Raw genomic sequence first — 18942 nt, 5'->3', positions numbered from 1 at the left:
AGACAAGGGGAGATTGAGCAGGTTAGAGACGACCTGGAAAAAGCAAAAGACGGGCAAGCACGAATGGAGGGGCAGATTGGGGATATGAAGGCGGAGTTGGTGAAATGTGTTTAGACCCGGTGTAAGAGGCAGGATAGCCTCCTTATGGAACAGAGGGAGAGAATACACTCCCTCGAGGCAGATCGTAGCCAGGTGGGGCCAGTGTCGCTGAACGAGGTTGGAGGGCAGCACGACGCGGGGGTGTGCATGCTGAGTTTGGGGGGGGGCAGAGGCCTCGGGGTCTCTCGGCCGAATGCGGGCCCCCAGTATGCCGAATGAGAGTCTGATGGCATGGGCGAGTAAGCAGGACGGTGCGAAGTGTGCACCGACGCAGACGGGGGTAATAAACTCCCCGGGCGAATGGCTCGGGCTCTGCGGGGGTAGGGCACCATTGAAATCTGGGGGGTCCATCCCTCCATGTGTCCCTCAGGGACTGGGAGGTGGGGTTCGGACCCCGAAAGGCCATAAAGTGCCACTGCCTCCATACAACGGGAAGACTGACCTGAGTGCGTATTTGGCCCAGTTTTACTGCGCGGCCAGGGGCAACGGCTGGGACCAGGTGCAGGGCATGAGTGAGTACTCCAGGTGAGCGAGTACAGCTCACGGCAGCACTGCGCGGTGCAGCATCCGAGGTCTTGACCACGATACCCATTGGAAGGGGCAACACTGGCGGACCTCTATTCGGCCCGAAATAACCAGTTTGGTATGGAACAGCAGAGCAAGCTTGTTAAGGCTGAGCTCAGTGGGCGCAAACGACACCCCCATGAGACGATGGGAGAATTGGCGCACGATATTCGCCACGTGGTGGGGATCGCACATGCAAATATGGCAATCCGACAGGTGGGCCCGTGGACAACGGTGCGCTGGGAGCCGGGGCTACCCTTGGCGACCAGGTGCAGTTGGAGAAGATGGTCCAGGGCATGATCGACCGTCGGTTGCCGATATCTGGGCCAAAGCGGTCGGGCCCAGGAGGGGCGGGGGATGGGCCATCAGGGGGTACCCCAATTCGGAACGAGAGGGGGTATAATTTGGAGTACCGGAGGCAAACACCTTACCAGGCGAATTGTTTTAACTGTGGCAAGGAGGGCCACCTGCAGTGGGGTTGTAAAGCCCCGCGCAAGGAAGAGCCACGGCCCCCCGGAGCACCAACTCCGCCCCGGGCAGACCGGAATAGCCGGGCCCAAATATCACCCCCCACCCACCCAGTCCCAGAGAAACTAGAAAGTGCCGAACATGCAGGAACATGTTCGGAAGACCCAGATGGAGAAGAGCCCTCAGAGCTGCGACAGGTCATCAATTGTGGCCAAATTGGCAATGGTAGTTTGACAAATCGGTACAAAATTGCCGGCGTAGGGGGAGACGCCGTTGTGGACACAGGAGCAAGCGCCATGATCATCAGCCCTGTGATCCTTAATTCGAGTGTGGACGGGTGGGATGAGATCCACCGTCTGCAAAATCATAGTTTGCAGCTCGCTACCGGGGCAACGGCACCCATCATAGGACGTGGTTTCGTGACCTTTAAATTGGGCACTGTTAAAAGAAAAAGAGGTTTGGGTGGTGAAGGTGTGCGACCCATGTCTAATAGGGTTGGATGTGCTGACCGCCGGTGGTTGCAAAATCGACTTAAGCCGAGGAGTCATGCAGTTGGGTGGTGAGGAATTTCTATTGGGGGGGCATGGGAACGGATGAGAGGGTGGAGCTGGAGGCTCCCGACTCCATGGTAATTCCCCCGGGTGCTGAGGAAGTGGTCCCGGCCTGGTGGTGGGCACACCCAACCTGGCCGAACTACTAGCGGGGCAATCAACCCCGGGTTGAGTCGTGGGCCACACCCGAGTAAACACCGACGGGCCTATCGTGCCCGTCTGGGTAATAAATGTTAGCACGGAACCACGCACTGTTAAATGGGGCACGAAGGTGGCAGATTGCACCCCAGTGGTAGAAGTCGCAGAGCTGAGGGACGATAGCATCGAGCCGGACCGACCCCGGAGGGAGTTTTCAGAGTCTGCTTGGAATTGGCCCGATCCCAGTTGCGAGATGATAAATCGGAGTAGTGTAGATTTGGAGGATGCCCAGCGGGAGGTCTTGCACAAACTCGTCGACCAACATATAGGAATCTTCTCCTCGTCACCCGAGGATATTGGACGTACAGGCCTGGTGAAACATCAGATCCACACCGATGGGGCCCGGCCTGTCCATCAGCCTGCTCGACGGCTCCCATGGAGCAAGAGAGAGGAGGCTGATGTACAGGGAGAAAATATGCTCAATGCAGGTGTCATTGAGCCCTCGGGAAGTCCTTGGATGTCACTGCTTGTGCTGATCAAAAAGAAGGATGGGACCACGCGTTTCTGCATGGACCATCGCCAGCTTAACAACGTGACACTCAAAGACTCTTATCCCCTGCCGAGAATTGACGATACCTCGACGCCGTTTCAGGCTCAAAATGGTTCTCAACTTTGGACCTCAAGAGTGGGTATTGGCAGGTGGAGATGGATAAGACGGGGAAGGAGAAAACGGCATTTTCTACAGGGAAGGGACTGTATCAGTTCACTGTAATGCCGTTCGGTTTGTGCAACGCCCCAGCCACCTTTGAGAGATTGATGGAGCGTGTGCAAGGCGGCATGCCATGGCAATCATGCCTGGTGTACCTGGATGACGTCCGAGTACACGCTAGAACATTTCCCCAGGCAATAGCCAATTTGGACCAGGTGTTTAGGCGCCTCAGACAGGCAGGGCTGAAATTGAAATGTACTTTGTTCGCGACCGAGGTGGCTTATCTCGGACATGTGATAGGCCACGAGGGGGTGATAACCGACCCAGGGAAAATTACAGCGGTAGAGGAGTGGCCCGTACCTACAACTGTTACAGGTTTGGGGCTTTTTGAGTCTTTGCTCCTACTTCCGGCGCTTCGTGGCAAACTTTGCGGAGATACCCAGGCCCTTTCACCGGTTAACGTAAAAGGGGTTGAGATTTAATTGGACAGTGGAATGCAATCAGGCCTTCCTCAAATTAAAGGGGTGTTTGACATCCACACCAGTTTTAGCGCCCCCCGCCGATTACGGGATGTAAACCTTGGACACGGATGCAAGCCAGGAAGGACTGGGGGCAGTCTTGTCTCAGACACAGGGGCGGCGTGGAAAGAGTGATCACGTATTTCAGTCGGGTCATGAGTAGGCCCGAACGAAATTATTGCGTTACTCGCAAGGAGCTATTGGCTATGCTGTCTGCCGTGAGCCATTTCCATTCGTACTTTTACGGGAGGAAATTATTGGGTCAAACTGACCATTCCTCCTTGCAATGGCTCTTACGGTTCAAGGAACCGGAGGGCCAGATTGCAAGGTGGTTGGAGAAGTTGCAGCAGTACGATTTCAGTGTGGCCCATAGAGCCGGAAAGGCTCATGGGAACGCCAATGCGCTCTCTCGACGCCCCTGTCTGGGGGAAAACTGCAAATATTGCACGAGGCATGAGGAGAGGGACCAATTGGCAGACACCTCCCAGAAACTCCAAGCCCGTGCGGCCCGGGTGGTAGGCCCAACTTTGCCACTAACCGCAGGGGAGGAATTTGGCGGTTTGGCATGGAGCACGGCCCAGCGGGAAGACCCCGTGATAGGGCCCATGTACAAGTGGGTCCAAGAAAACAAGAGGCCCAGTGGGGAGGAGATCACCCCATTCGGGGTGCGAACAAAGGCGTACTGGGCTTAATGGAAGACCCGAGAAATGAGGGACAACATCTTGTATCGCAAGTGGGTGGAAATTCCCTCAGAGAAGACTTCTTGGCTGGTGATAGTCCCTGATGGGTTTAAGACCCAAATTTTGAAACAGGTGCACGGCACCCGCGCCGGCGGCCATTTGGGCAGGACCAAAACAAAATTTCGGGTCCGCCGGCGGTTCTATTGGGTTAACATGGGGTGCGATGTACAGGACTGGTGTCGAGCATGCGACGCCTGTGCTGCCAAAAAGGGACCGGCACGGAGGATGAGGGCCCCACTCCAACTACATCAGGTTGGGGCCCCCCTTGAGCGAGTTGCCATGGACATTTTGGGACCACTGCCCCCCCACTCACCAAGGTAATCGATACATCCTCGTGATGATAGACTATTTCACCAAATGGCCGGCGGCCGTTGCCCTTCCCAACCAGGAAGCCGAGGTCGTGGCAAAGGCCTTCGTAGAAGGATTTGCATGTCGCGATGGGATTCCAGAGGAGCTGCACACTGATCAGAGGCGAAATTTTGAGAGCGAATTGCTAAAAGGTGTGTGCAGGCTCCTAGAAATTCGCAAACCCGAACAACGCCCCTGAGACCACAGTCTGACGGTTTGGTGGAGAGATTCAACAGGACCTTTATCCAACAATTGGCCCTCTTCACCGCCGATAATCAGGAGGACTGGGACGAACATCTCCGGTATCTCCTGATGGTCTATCGCACGTCCCAACATGGGGCCACCGCCTGTAATCCGGCGCTGCTCATGTACGGACGGGAGCTGCGAGCCCCCGTTGATTTGCTGTGTGGTCCGACGCTTGAGCGTCCCGACAGACCTCCATGGGAGGGCTATGCCCATCGGTTGGAGGAAGGAATGGAAAAAGTCAATGCCTTCGCTCGCCGCCAGCTCCAACAGGCGGGTATGAGGATGAAGCGCAGGTACAACCACCGGAGCCAGGTGAGTGAGTACGCTCCGGGGGGCGAATATTTGGTTCTTCAACACCCGGAGGAGGAAGGGCAGATGCCCGAAACTCACCTCGCCCTGGCAGGGCCTGGGGATCGTCCGAGCGCAAATCAGTGCCGTGGTCCTTAAAATTAAAATGGGACCACGAGCCCTCCCCCAGATCGTCCACGCGGACCGCCTGAGACCCTATAAGGGCGACCTTACGCCCTCATGGATAAGTCTTGCCGTCGTAGACGGAGCTGCAACTACCGCTCCCGCAGAGGCGCAAGGCTCGCAGAGCCTTGCTGCGAGTACACGAGCCCAGGCAGGGGGTAGGAAATCCCCTTTCTTAGGGCACAGGAACACAACTAGGAAGGGGGATGGGTTGGAGTGAGTTAGACCAGATTCATGGGGACATGAGTTGTTCCTCATGAAGCCCATGGAATGGATTAGTTAGAGGGATTTTAGTTTAGATTTAGGATTTGAAGACAGAGACAGACTTTGAATGTGGAGAGGGGACGTAGCTTAGCTACGTAGTGTTAAAAGGATGTGCAGAAGTTAAAGGGATGACGAGGGAGCACGAGTTAGTTGAGGGATTCCAGTGGAGAAGAATAGCAGTGTTCAGCGATGCAATGAAATGGATTGAAACACAATGAGAGTGAGGGCCAGCGGGCCTGTGTGAATGGCGTGAATGTGGTATGCATGGTGCGATGAGTGATTGGGGAAAGGAGTGATTCCCACCCATGGGACCCCAGGGTCAGAGTAATATTAGTTATTGGGTTAGTCAAATTGACAAAATGGAGGTCATTTTGCTGTTGGTGCGAATGTAGGCTCGAAACCCGTTTGGAGGTGTGCAGGAGTCCTGTTGACGGCCTGGGAGCGTGGCTGCGAATGGTGAGTATCGCTTAGTGGGCACCCCGAGCACCGGGCTAGTCGGCCGCAGTAGGCCAAGGACCCAAGGGGGTCCAGGATAGTGTAGTGGGCACGGGTGGGCCCACATGATGCGGGGCCCGTAGCGCCAATAGCCACGTGGGCAGTGTGGGCACGGGCACCCGGGGAAAGGGGCCCGTGGCGCCAGCCTGCCACGTGAGCAGAGAGGGAGTAGCCATGGAGGGCACTCCCCAGATTTTAGGGAGCTGGTAGGCTCGGAGACAATCGCAGGGCCCGGGGGTGCCATAGTTGGAGAATCGGCAGAGGGTAGTTCCTGCCAAGTGAGCCACGCGGCCCAGCCATGAGACCGTGCGAGGGCACGAGGGAAAATTGGAGGGCAAGCCTCAAATTTGTGAGGACACCAACACAGGCGACGGGAATCTTGGTTGGTAGAACCAACAGATTAAGTGAGAGGCGGTTGTTGAAAGCCCCACGGTAGTTTAAGGTTAATGAATTTAGGGTAGATAGGGAAGTGTACCCCTCCACACCATACATCCCTTCGCTCTCGTTGTCGGCCGCTGGACCCACTTTGGGTTCGGTCGCCGAGATCTGAGGAAGCCATTCTGAGGCTTAATTGGGCCTCGAGACAGGATGCGAGCTCTCCTTTATTCCCCTCCAGGAAGGGAACATAGGAGTTGGGAGTAGGCGAGGTTACAGGATAGGTTCGCCAGACAGAGACAACAAAGGGGGTTAGGGAGACGAATTAAAAAGGAAAAAATAAAAAATAAAAAAAAAATAAGATGAGGCGAAATTTGGATTTTTGCAAACTAAGGGAGTGGGTATGGACAGAGACAGGCAAAGGCGATAGGTTGGGAGGGAAACAGTAGGGTAGGTCCGAGCCCGCCTTCAGACGGGCCGGCACCACCACACTCCCTCCACAAACCTCCAGAACGAGACAAGAGGCCAGCCAGCTCCGTATGCCGGCCTGTTTGTGCTACAGTGGCCTGTTCCAGCCTTGCCATGCCTTGTCTGCCTGCCTCTGCCTTGACCCCATGCCTGCTAGCCCTTGTGTTTGTGTTTGCCCCTGTTCCATCCATCACCATGTGCGCCAGGATCATCGCGCAAGTTGTGGGGACTGCCCTGCCGACCATTGTGTTTGCTTGCATCAGTGCCCATCCAGTGTTCTGCAGGGACTGCCCTGCAGGCAGCCGCACACGGGGACTGCATTGGTGCAGCCTGTGCACCGTTTGTGTTCACTGCTCAACTGCACCCATTTCAGGGGGGAGGCCTGGGACTGCATTTGGGCAGCTGGCTACCTTCTTGTGTTCATACCTGCATTTGTTTCATGAGCCAGAGACTGCATTTGGGCAGTCCCAGGCAGTTTTCTGCCTATCCCCCAAGCAGAAAACTTACACATGAAGGCACACAAAAATTTGACGACGCGGGACGAGTCTGTAAAAAGGAGAGGGGGTCGTGTTACGGTTGTGGAAATTCACAGATCACCATTCAGGTTCCCCGAAGATCAATAATGTCGATAAGTGTGTGTCCAGGTTAGATTTCCCCACCGATGTATAACGGGCTGTGAATCTTGAGGTGGTGTTATTCTTTTCTATCTTTAAACAATCAATCAGCTCCTCACCACCTTCTCCACAACCGCAATCATCTCCTCACCACCTTCTCCACAACCACCAACATCTCCACAAACAACAACCTCTCTACAACCATGCCACCTCCACCAAAACACCAACAAACGCCACAACCACGCCACCTCCACCACAACGCCACAAAGTTTACAACCACGGCATCTCCACAACCAAAAACAACAACTCCCGCCCCGATATTCTGGGACGAAAACAGGATTGACGGTTGGGGCGGGTCCCTCAGAACGGGTAAACAAAAGTGACGGTTACAAAAAGTATGCTCCGAAGAAAAACAACTCCATCACTCCGAGGATTTTTCCCCCGCGCGCCGAGAAGGGAGGGGCGGACGCCCTGGACCCGATAAAAGGGCTGCATCGGAACGCTGAGAGAGAGTGGGTGAGTGAAGTCGAATTGGTGAGTCCAGTCGAGTGGAGAGTTGGTGTAGTCAAGTGGAGTTCGGGTCTGGAGACCAGAGTCAGGAGACGGCCGTGGAAAGTCGGCCACGCTGTTAGGCTCTGGACCAACCAAGCCGCCGTTACAACAGCTGCCGCATTGACAATAGAGACAAACGGAGGGTCGCCGACCAAAAGACCCATCGAGTCGCCTCAAGGGCGACAAAGGTAACCTGCCCGGCCTCGCCGAGCTCCTTCGGTCATCCCAGCTCCAAGAAACATTAAAGGCTTACGAGCCCAGTTCTGTCTTTCTTTTCTGGGGTTTTTGCATGAAAGTCTGTGGCGCCTTGTCCGCAAGTAGAATTGTTGCAAGTGCATGTACGTAATAAATAGATATCGTCTGGAGGTTTTTTCTCGTGCCATGTCCCATCCCCCCCATAATTGTGAAAATAAATGTCCCCATTGTTGAAATGTCATCTGCTCGTTGCGTCCTTTCCTGCCATAATTGCATTCAGAATAAATAGCTGGCTGATTAATAGCCGATAAAACGTACATCTGGTCCGACGGGGATTGGCGATATAAAACCGCTCGGCAATCGCAAACGGAACAAGCTGCTTAAAGCGGCTCCTTTTCGTGCAGGCTCCGTTGAGGTGTAAATCCCCGGCATTTCTGTCTGCGCAAATAATTAGGTAGATTGACAATTCGGCGATCGACCTGTAGCGCGTGGACAAGAGTTGGCTGGTTTATGGTATGGTTAACAACACCCGGAGCTGGGTTTCGGCGTTGATCCGAAAAGCTGCGACTAGATTTCTCGTTCGGTGGGCTCGCGCGGCCGCAATTTAGCTAAAGGTGGTCGCCCGCACGCCGAAAATCCACAACAATATATATATATATATATATATATATATATATATATATATATATATATATATATATATATATATATATATATATATATATATATATACATATACATATACATACATACATACACCGACCCGAATATCACAGTTTTAAATATCGTGGGTTTTGACCAACCGTGGGCAACCCATTCAGATTGCGTAAATCGCAGAATTTCATTTCGGCCAATCACGGTTTTTGAGCTGAGATGAGTCATCGTTTGCATCTGTGTGTACAATTACCTACCTTCACGGGCCTTTTCTTTATTGTGCAGTTTTTAATAGCACTCAAACATAAAACGACAGACAAAATGAGTTGTGCTAAAAAGCAGAGAAAAGTTATGATGTTGAGTGAAAAAAAATAAGTTGGTGGAAAGGTTGGCTGGAAGGTTGAGTGTGGCATTTGTGGAATGCCATTACAGGACAAATTTATCTGCTGTGCAGTATATCCGTGAAAGCGAGTCAAATACCGGTGCAAGTGTTGCCACCAGCGCAAGTGTTGCCACCAGCGCAAGTGTTGCCACCAGCGCTCCGCAAAGCGAAAAGGTCTCATTTCAGTCCCGTAATCCTCACATTGAAAGGGTGGACATATTGAAAACCAAACACAGAAAAAAGTGCCATTGAGTGAACCTCCAGAACGATATGGTGATATGGGAGAAATCAATGTGAATTTCCCAACATTTCCACAAGGCACCCGGGGCTGAAGGCTCGAGTGCAACCAAGGCTACCTACAAGTTCCATGCCAGCAGGGGCTCATTTTAGAAATTCAAAAGAACATTCAGGTCAGCTCAAGTATGGGAGCATGCGCCAGAGCAGCGCATCGCTGCTTCCACTTTCCACTGGTACCTCCCTCTGGCCTGCCTGTTTATGCACTTCAGGTGCCTCCGTCTGGCTATCCCCCAGGCAGATACCTGGCCCATCCCCATCTCCTTGAGATGCTGATCAACCTGCTGCAACCCCGAGGCACGTGGTCAGCCCATTGGCCTCCTCCACACACGAGGCTCCCTCAATGGGAATACGATGAGCAGGATCAGAGTCAGGAAAACGAGCCACATGTCCATACAGCCGCAGCTGATGCTCACGGACAAAACAGGTAACAAATCTCATTTGAGTCCCTCTCAGCAACCGCTCGTTGAACACAAAGTCTGACCAGCGATAGCCAAGGATTCTCCAAAGAGACCTCCTACCAAAGGAATTAAGTCTCCCTCTCAGATCCCTGGTCAGAGTCCAAGTCTCACGTCCAGAGAGCAAGACTGGAAGCACCAAGGACCTGAAGACTCGGACTTTCGTCCTCCCGCCCAGGAACCGGCAAGCTCCACACCGCATGATCCAGTGAATACATGACTCCAAGCCCGACCCAGACGACTGTTGACCTCTGGCTCGCAGCCAGCAGAGACGTGAATATCACTGCCAAGGAAAGTGAATCTCTCCGTGACCTCAACATCCTCGCCACAAACAGGTACAGACATGATAGCAATATCCAAGATGTCATTGAAAGCCTGGATCTTAGCTTTGACCCAAGAAACCCATAACCCAGCGGCTCAGACTTCTCATTCAGCACCTCGAGGACTCCCAAAAGGATATCACGAGTCACCGCAAAGATGACTGCATCGATGCGAAATCAAGGTCAGAGATCTTGACATTCCCAAACGATGCACTGCAGCTTGATCTCTCTGACGTCCTCCCAAGAATCCAGTCCAGACAAGTGCTGAAAAGTGTGGGGGCCAGCACACACACCCGAAAAACTCCAATAACAACTGGAAATAAGTCAAAGATGGCACCACCACATCTCACAGCACTGTCAGTACCAGAGTATAATTCAGACATCAGATTGATCAGTTTTGGTGGCACCCCAGGAAGACCAAGAATCCTCCAGAGGGCATCCTGATTCACTGAATCAAACGCTTAACAGAAATCAACAAAGGCTGCAAGCAGCTCCTGCCGAAACTCTCGTCTGCATTCAGTGAGGACCCGAAGAACAAGGATAGGGTCAATTGTTGATCTCTTTGGTGTAAAGCCTGACTGCTCTGGACGTTGGTGCTCAAGCAGATGGTGGCGTACCCTATCAAGAATTATCCGAGCAAAGACCTTCCTGGAACTGAGAGCACAGCACCCCTCGTTAGTTGCAGTCTTGGCAATCACCCTTCCCTCTCCAGAGAGGTACAACAAGGCCCCTCTTCCAATCAGTTGAGATGATGTCAGCGTTCCAGGTTGAGCACAGAACTGCATGCAACGACACGAGGCGGTTTGGGGAGACGGTTTAGTCTTGGTGGGGGAGACGGTTTAGTCGCCAACAACCCGACCATGGAAAAGGTTCGCACAGGTTTACATGGTACCTGAAGCAAGTCACAGAAGATCCGGCCTCCATCATGTAAAATTACTTGGGGAGGCGGCATCGGCAGACCATGATTCTGCAAAAAACTGATGGAACTAATCAAGGCAAAGGGGCTTATGCTGGAGCAGGTTTTTCACGCTGATGAGACAGGATTATTTTGGAAGAGGATGTCATCTGATAACTTCCTCTCCAAGCAGGAAAGATCTGCTCCGGGGTTCAAGGTGGCTGTGATGAAATAAAAGATGAAGTGACGCGTGACGCATGGCTCGCACACGACAGATAAAACCGAGATGCTGCGTGGTCGACGGGGATTGTCCCTGGGGCATTGTCATTTACTGCTGTAGTTCACTTGGTGCTCCTTGAATGGTAAGAATTGAGAGTGCACCGGACTCCGTGTTTATGCTGGCTAATTGTTGTTATGCTCTGCGGTGACTGACTGCATATGTATACCTTTTGTGTTTGTAGAGACGGCTTCAAGCAAGTGAAATAAAGCCTTATACTCCGAAGGCATTTCTCTCACATTCATTTCAATTTTTTTCACTTGATTCCTTCAGCTGCCTCAACCGACTATGGACAAGATCTACAAGCCGGAGAAGTTCGATGCGGACCCGAACGCCACCGACTCGGAAATGAAGTGGTCCCATTGGTACCGCACCTTCTCACACTATCTGACCATCATTGAAGAGGAAGCCAACAAACTGGCCGCACTTGTAAACCATGTCTCGCCAAGTTTATTCAGGCTCTTCTCGGAGTGTAACACTTATGACGCAGCGATCGACGTGCTGCGGGCGCTCTACATGAAGCGCAAGAACGAGGTATACACAAGACATCTTCTCACCACACGCAGGCAAGAAGCCGGTGGGACAATCGATCAGTACTTGCAAGCTCTGAGGCAGTTGGGCAAAGACTGCAATTTCCGGGCTGTAACCGCCGAGGAACATTGAGATGAAGCGACCCGAGAGGCGTTCATCCAGGGACTCAGGTCAGCCCCCATCCGGCAACGCTTACTGGAAAAAGCACAACCCAATCTTGAAACGGTTGCCGACCAGGCGCGAGCTATGGACGCGGCCCAGCAGCAATCCGAGTCATATGGGACACCGGTGTTGCTAATGAATGCTGCTACAGCGGAAACTCAATGAACTCCCCGGGTTACCTCCGACACTGAGGATGGAGATAATCCCGAGGAATCGGACACCCAGACCTCGTCGAACTCCTCGGCAACTACTTCGGTTGGTAAATGTTTCTTTTGTGGGTATAAAAGACAACCCCGTAGAAAATGCCCCGCCAGGGATGCCACATGTATGAACTGTGACAAGAAAGGGCATTATGCCAGGGTATGCAAATCTACTCTTAGAAGAAATAAACCCACTTCTGCTGCCCTCTACTCTCAAAAGAAAGTAACAGCAGCTTCACCGGGAAATCTATCCAAAGTTATCATCAACGTACAAATTAACGGGCATATGGCCGAGGCGCTGATCGATACCGGTAGCTCTGAAAGTTTCGTCAACAGCTCACGAGCGAGAGACAGAAAATGGAAGATCTACCCGACAGACAATATGGTATGCATGGCCTCCACATCACTACAGTCCAGCGTACGAGGGTACTGCAATGTTGAGCTGGACATAAAAGGCTACACGTATCGGGATGTAAGGGTACTGGTGCTTCGTGATTTATGCGCAGATGTAATTTTGGGTCATAATGTCCTCAAGCAGCACACGAGTGTCGAAATACCCTTTGGAGGAAACAAACCTCATCTAATTCTAAATGCTCTGACCACCGCGGAGGTATCGTCTCCCCTGCTGTTTGCTAACTTGTCGCCAGACTGTAAACCGATAGTGATCAAATCACGAAGATATACCACCGCCAATATGAACTTCATCGCTTCTGAGACTAAGCCATTACTGGAAGAAGGTATTATAGAACCGAGCGATTTGTCATGGCGTGCGCAGGTATTGGTGACCACCAACCAGAACCAGAAGAAACGAATGGTTGTCGATTACTCTCAAACGGTTAATCGCTTCACCCACCTCGATGCCTACCCTTCGCCGCGCATAGACGAGATGGTCGAACGCGTGGCCAATTACAAAATATTCAGCACCATCGATTTGCGAAGCGCCTATCATCAAATTCCCATTCGAGAGGAAGACAAACCTTACACCGCGTTTGAGGCAGGGAGGCGACTCTATCAATTGAAGAAGATCCGTTCGGTGTCACTAAAGGAGTAGCTTGCTTCCAACGAGTCATGGATGACATCATCTCGGATGAAAACCTCAAAGACACTTTTGTTTACGTGGACAATGTCACGGTGTGCGGAAAGGATCGGGGGGAACATGATGCGAATCTGGACAGACTCTTGAGCATTGCAAGAAAATATAATCTGACACTCAACTACGACAAATGCGTATTCTCAGCAAAGTCAATTGATCTTCTTGGCTACACAATAGCCAATGGCGCGATTAAGCCCGATCCTGAACGTTTGCGCCCGCTCCGTCAGCTACCCCCACCCCATGACCTGCAGTCATTGCGCCAGGTGATTGGGATGTTCGCGTACTACACTAAATGGATTCCCCAATATTCTGAGAAAAAACATCCCCTGGTGCAATGCAAAAGCTTCCCGCTAGATGCCGCTGTTGTAAAAGCTTTCCACAGCCTCAAAGATGATATCAGCAATTCCGTGGTATTATCGATCGATAGCACGGTGCCGTTCGTGGTGGAAACGGACGCTTCCGATCACGCGATCGCCGCGACGCTCAATCAGTCCGGCCGACCCGTCGCGTTCTTCTCGAGAACTCTCTCTGGGAGCGAGCAGAGACACTCAGCGATAGAGAAGGAAGCGTACGCTATTGTCGAAGCCCTATGTAAATGGAGACATTATTTACTGGGCAACCACTTCGCGCTCGTTACAGACCAGCGATCCGTTGCCTTCATGTTTGATGGGAAACATAACGGGAAAATTAAGAATGAGAAAATAATGAGATGGCGGATAGATCTATCTTGTTATAGTGATGACTGTTTATCGGCCCGGGAAGGAAAACCCTGCTGCAGACACCTTCTCTCGGGTCTACTGTTCAGCGACATCAGGTCGGGGTTGAGGTGGACGAAGCTACGGCATTCCACCCGAGAGCGATCGTGGAGTCATCCCCGGCACGAATCGAGGCTCCTCAAGGGGATCGGAAGCCTCCCTCAAGAGAAACCACCATTTACTCCCGGAGAGGTCGACGGATAAAACCCCCTCGACGACTCGATCTGTAAAGGGGATTATCGGCAACCCTTGATAACACTTTACCATGCTTCCATAACTCCAAATAATTCTCACTGCTTGAAATGTATGCTTCTGTAGTTTAAATAATTCTCACTGCTTGAAATGTATGCTTCTGTAGTTTAAATAGTTCTCACTGCTTGAAATGTATGCTCCTATAGCTTTGAAGTAATCATGGTGCGTTAGTTGAACCTCTAGTTACATATTAAAGATGGGGAGAACGTGATGAAATAAAAGATTAAGTGACGCGTGACCACGTGACGCGTGGCTCGCACACGAGACAGATAAAACAGAGATGCTGCGTGGTCAACGGGGATTGTCCCTGGGGCATTGTCATTAACTGCTGTAGTTCACTTGGTGCTCCTTGAATGGTAAGAATTGAGAGTGTACCGGACTCCGTGTTTATGCTGGCTAATTGTTGTTATACTCTGCGGTGATTGACTGCATATGTATTCCTTTTGTGTTTGTAGAGACGGCTTCAATCAAGTGAAATAAAGCCTTATACTCCGAAGGCATTTCTCTCACATTCATTTCAGTGGCTAAGGATTGGCTTACCAGCTCCCGATGACCCAACAGCCATCGCAAGTTCTCCATCCGCATCTTTCTAAACTCCACCCTTCCCACTCTAACAGCATAATCATCCCTCCATTACATGTTTATTTCAGTTGTGATGTGTATTCTGGCTGCTGCTGACCTTCCTTTACATTTCCTTGAAGCCCAAGAACTGAACCCCCTTTTTTCACAGGCCGTAGGCTTTAACTATCACGGAATTTTCGAGGAACGTAACTCCCGCTAGATATGTATGTATTCCCTCTGAGGTTTTCATGACCAATAAATAAATAAATAAATATTTTAAAATAAAATAAAAAGGATAAAATATTTGTCTGTATATTATGTTCCTCAATCCCCATTTATCCCATAAGGTGTGAAGCTTGCGCAACATGGTTTTGTAGAACATGCCATTTGACGAACCTAACCCCCACATGAGACGAGGGTTTACTGTGTTTTTAGAAGTTTTTGTTTGTTTTTTTAAGGGAAATGTTCATAAAGCCTGTGATATAGAATAACGTTGAGCGCAACAAGAGTGTAAACAGGCAGACTATGAACCTGACAGGTTATAAACAAGTTCAAAAAGAGAACATCTTCACCTTATTTTATTTGTGGGGAGATGGTTTAGTCTTTATGAAATGTTCTTCCACAAAACATAAAAAACCCAAAATGGTGACAATATTTCGTTTCCAAAAGTTCAAATGAGTAATTAAATGTAGACCTCACCGAGAGCCATTTGATGTTGGAGTTTTCATGTTTTTCCATTTTGATACACCAGGCAAGGTTGTTTGTCTTGTAACGAATGGAGAGTACGTGTCACGGGAAGAAAGTGGTGTACGTGGAGTCAAGCGGGCCGATGGCACGCGAGTGACAGCAGCATGCGGAGTATTCGCATTCGAATCCTGAGATGTTTCAGCAGTCGGTGGCGAACGTCGTGCCCAGACACCCTCTCGAGATAGTGTGTGGAAATTGTCAGTCTTGCCACAGACAAAGCAAGTCAGAAGCTGTGAGGAAAAGAAAACAAAATCTTCCAAATGCTCAATATATGCCAAAGGACATCCAATCCAAACTATGACGACCACAATTATTCGCACTTCCTTGTGGTGAGGGGAGGCAATCAGCCAAGGAACGTTTTTGGCAGGAAACTTTCACGAACCAGGTGACCAAGTGTGATATCACAGCCTTTTGTTTCGGCAAATAGGGTGAAGTGCTTTAAAAACAAAATAAAACGAGAAAGGCACTCGGTTGAGTGCAAACCTCTGCCATGCAATGCCTGATCCATAAGAACATATCAGGCACAATACATTTAAAAATATATAATGGGATATATATCATTTTTGGCCCTATCTCTCAATAGTGAAGAATCACTTTAAAAATAAATAATTCTCGTATCCAGATCCCGATCAGGATCTTCACCAAAATCACATCAGTTCATACTTGTCACACACTCAACCTGCCCACTAAATTTCATCCAAATCTGTCCACAACTTTTTGAGATATCCTGCACACAGACAAAGACAGAAAGTGGTGAAAACATAACCTCCTTCACCTTCGGTGGTGGACGTAATTCGAGTTCATAGAACATTGCACCCAAAGTAATCTTGAGATGAAGAACATGGGAAGGGTGTTTTCAATTCTTGCTTTGCGTGTTCCACTAAACAAAGTGCGAGGTGCAAGAGCTGGGCAACATTGATATCTTTGCCTGTCAATTAGTGTATATATATATATATATATATATATATATATATATATATATATATATATATATATATATATATATATATATATATATATATATATATATATACATATATACATATATACATATATACATATATACATATATACATATATACATATATAGATGTTTCCGGATCTTTATCTTAAAAAAAAATTAAACAAAGGAGAGATGAACATGATAGAGCAATTAGGCTTGAAAAGGTGGCCCAGTCAGCCAAAGCACATCATTGCCTGCAATCTGGCCACAGATTTAACTTTGATGGAACCAGTGTCCTCGACACAATGATCAACAAACGACAGGTTGATTTTGGAAGCGTGGGACGTGAAGAGCTGGGAGGGTGGTCTAACTGGGGAGATTCCCACACAATACACACCTCTGATGCAAGTGGCAAAAACTGGATGGTGCCAACAGAAGGATAAGGCGAGCAACAAACACAACATCCACGTAACATCCAACGAGAATCCCAACACCTCATCATGTCCAACCCAGACACGAAACCAGCCGTGCTCGTGCCTCGGAAACCAAAACAACAAGTGCTCACCCAAACACATACATCAGATCACGTGCAAGTTAAAAAAAAAAAAAAAAAAAAAAAAAACAACAACAACAGAGCACCCTGTCGATGCGACTTGACATATTTTGCTTGAGGTTTCCAAAACAAAATATATTAAAAATAAAAACCACTCCTCATTTTCACCTTGAGCACCAGCACATGGTTGCAAATGAGCAGTCATATCGAAATAAAACCGAACACGTACTGATGCTTGGGGTCTCGTGGCCTGAGGAAGCCAGCGATGAAGCTGGTGAAACGTCACCCGAGACCGGGTCTGCTCTTGCTTATTGCCCAAACTAGCGGAGTGGATGGAGTTCTACTTTTGATTTGAAGTGCCTTCTTTAAAAGTGTAATCCCAACCATCCCAATCTTATGTATGGATACTCATGGGGACAATCTTGTGATATATAGACATTATACAATCACTTTGGCTGACGTAGAGCGACCACCCAGCAGCGATAGCTGGCATTTGGAGGCAACATACGATCAATGTTTATATAACCCTAATGATGCCTGCATAATAAAACATAATATAACTGCATAATAGCTCAAAGAAATAGTAGTTTATTGCCAAGTAATCTTTCCTGAAATTTATGTAAACAATTTTGTGTGCTCTCATTGAAAGCAGTGTTTGTATCATTGTCAAATAAAAACATCATAATGGGCATTTTTGAACATCAATTGCACTTTTGTAGAGTGGCGAAAAAGCCGCTGTGGCCAGTCATCGGATTTCATCTATACTATAAATTAAAGTAACCAGATTTCTCCGCCCATTCCTCTGCCCTGCAAGCTCTTTTCACTGGGACATCATTTCAGCTTGCATTCGGCTTGGCCTCAATGAACGTGCACGTCATTCCGGCGTCAAGCAAACAACCTGTACCATGCTTATCAATTTCTTTAAAGTTTTTTTTCTTTGTTTATGATGGCTGCATTGAGGGGAATGGAGGGAGGTGAAATGCGCATCAACCGTGATGGTGGGGAATGAGTGTTGTGTTCGATTGACGATGGTGTTTTTTGATCTGAGGGCAGTGCTTTGCCATCTTGATAAAAGCTCTCCAGCACGGGGTCTCAGTGCGAGTTCAGATGTAGCGATTGTGCTAATCCCTCTCCTCCTCAAATGGCTCAGTGTCCTCAACAGAAGACACTGATAATGCTGGAGAACTGGTGACTGAGATGGGACAAAGTTCTCACCAATCGCATGAAAAGGACAGAGAGAGAATGGTGTTGTGTATATCTTGTTTTTTTTTGTTGTTTTGTTTTTTACTGGGACTATTGTGTTATGATAAAATGATTCATGTCGATATTCTTACTAAATTAATGAAAATACATCTCAAACCCTTCAGTTTACGATACTGAACACCACTTTCCATCATCAAATGTAATGATATGTTGGCAGTTTGAAAAATGTAGTCTCGCGTTGACGATATTTTTTCCATATCTTACCAAGCCGATAATCGAGATATTTCCCAGCCCACGTTCCATCCATTTATGTAAGCAGTTGACCCTTTTTCATGGGGCCGTCATCGATATCAATTGAATTGCTACTCCTCGACCTTCAAACCCATCCAGGAACAGTCAAATGAGCCTTATAAAAAAAAAAAAAAAAAATTTTTTTGAAAAGTTCTCAGATTCAAACAATTAAATGATTCTGGCTGCAAGACCATGTGGCTGACAGGTTGAAATTTAAAACATACATTCCCCATGTGCACAGGATCAGAATTTTAATGTTTCATGTTGATTGATGAAATGGTTCTAGAGAAAACATTTAATATTTTCCTTCAATGCAATATAGCTGTCAAACCATGTGACCAAGGTCCAAAAAGGTAGGGAACTTTGTTTGTTATGGATAGGTGGTCACAAGTATAAAGTTTCGCCTTGAGCTGGTAAGCCATTTTGGAGAAGATTTTTTAAAAGTTTTTAATTTTCAATCCAATCTGGCTGCCGAACCACATAGCCTATGACATCACAAGTTTAAATTCTGCCTCTAATTCGATAAGGGATCACGTTTTTTTTAAGTTCAGTGTTA

The 18942-nt window shown here is 49.1% G+C and overlaps 2 protein-coding genes across 3 annotated transcripts in view; both read right to left on the bottom strand.

The window, feature by feature from the left end:
- The window catches only part of LOC147021988 (uncharacterized), a 159149-nt gene that overhangs the window by 72136 nt on the left and 68071 nt on the right, over positions 1-18942 (bottom strand). The window lies entirely within an intron of this gene.
- The window catches only part of RMP24 (ribonuclease MRP subunit p24), a 47688-nt gene that overhangs the window by 11977 nt on the left and 16769 nt on the right, over positions 1-18942 (bottom strand). Inside the window, exon 5 of the mRNA XM_085892494.1 lies at positions 15349-15626. Within this exon, the coding sequence (XP_085748620.1) occupies positions 15349-15626 (278 nt within the window). The remainder of the gene's footprint in view (positions 1-15348; positions 15627-18942) is intronic.

This window comes from Eptatretus burgeri, chromosome 8 (genome assembly GCF_056783735.1).
Source record: "Eptatretus burgeri isolate ZD-2024b chromosome 8, Ebu_testis_v1, whole genome shotgun sequence".
Lineage (NCBI taxonomy): Eukaryota > Metazoa > Chordata > Myxini > Myxiniformes > Myxinidae > Eptatretus > Eptatretus burgeri.
The sequence above is the reverse complement of the archived record's forward strand: the minus strand, read 5'-3'. Positions and strand labels throughout refer to the sequence as shown.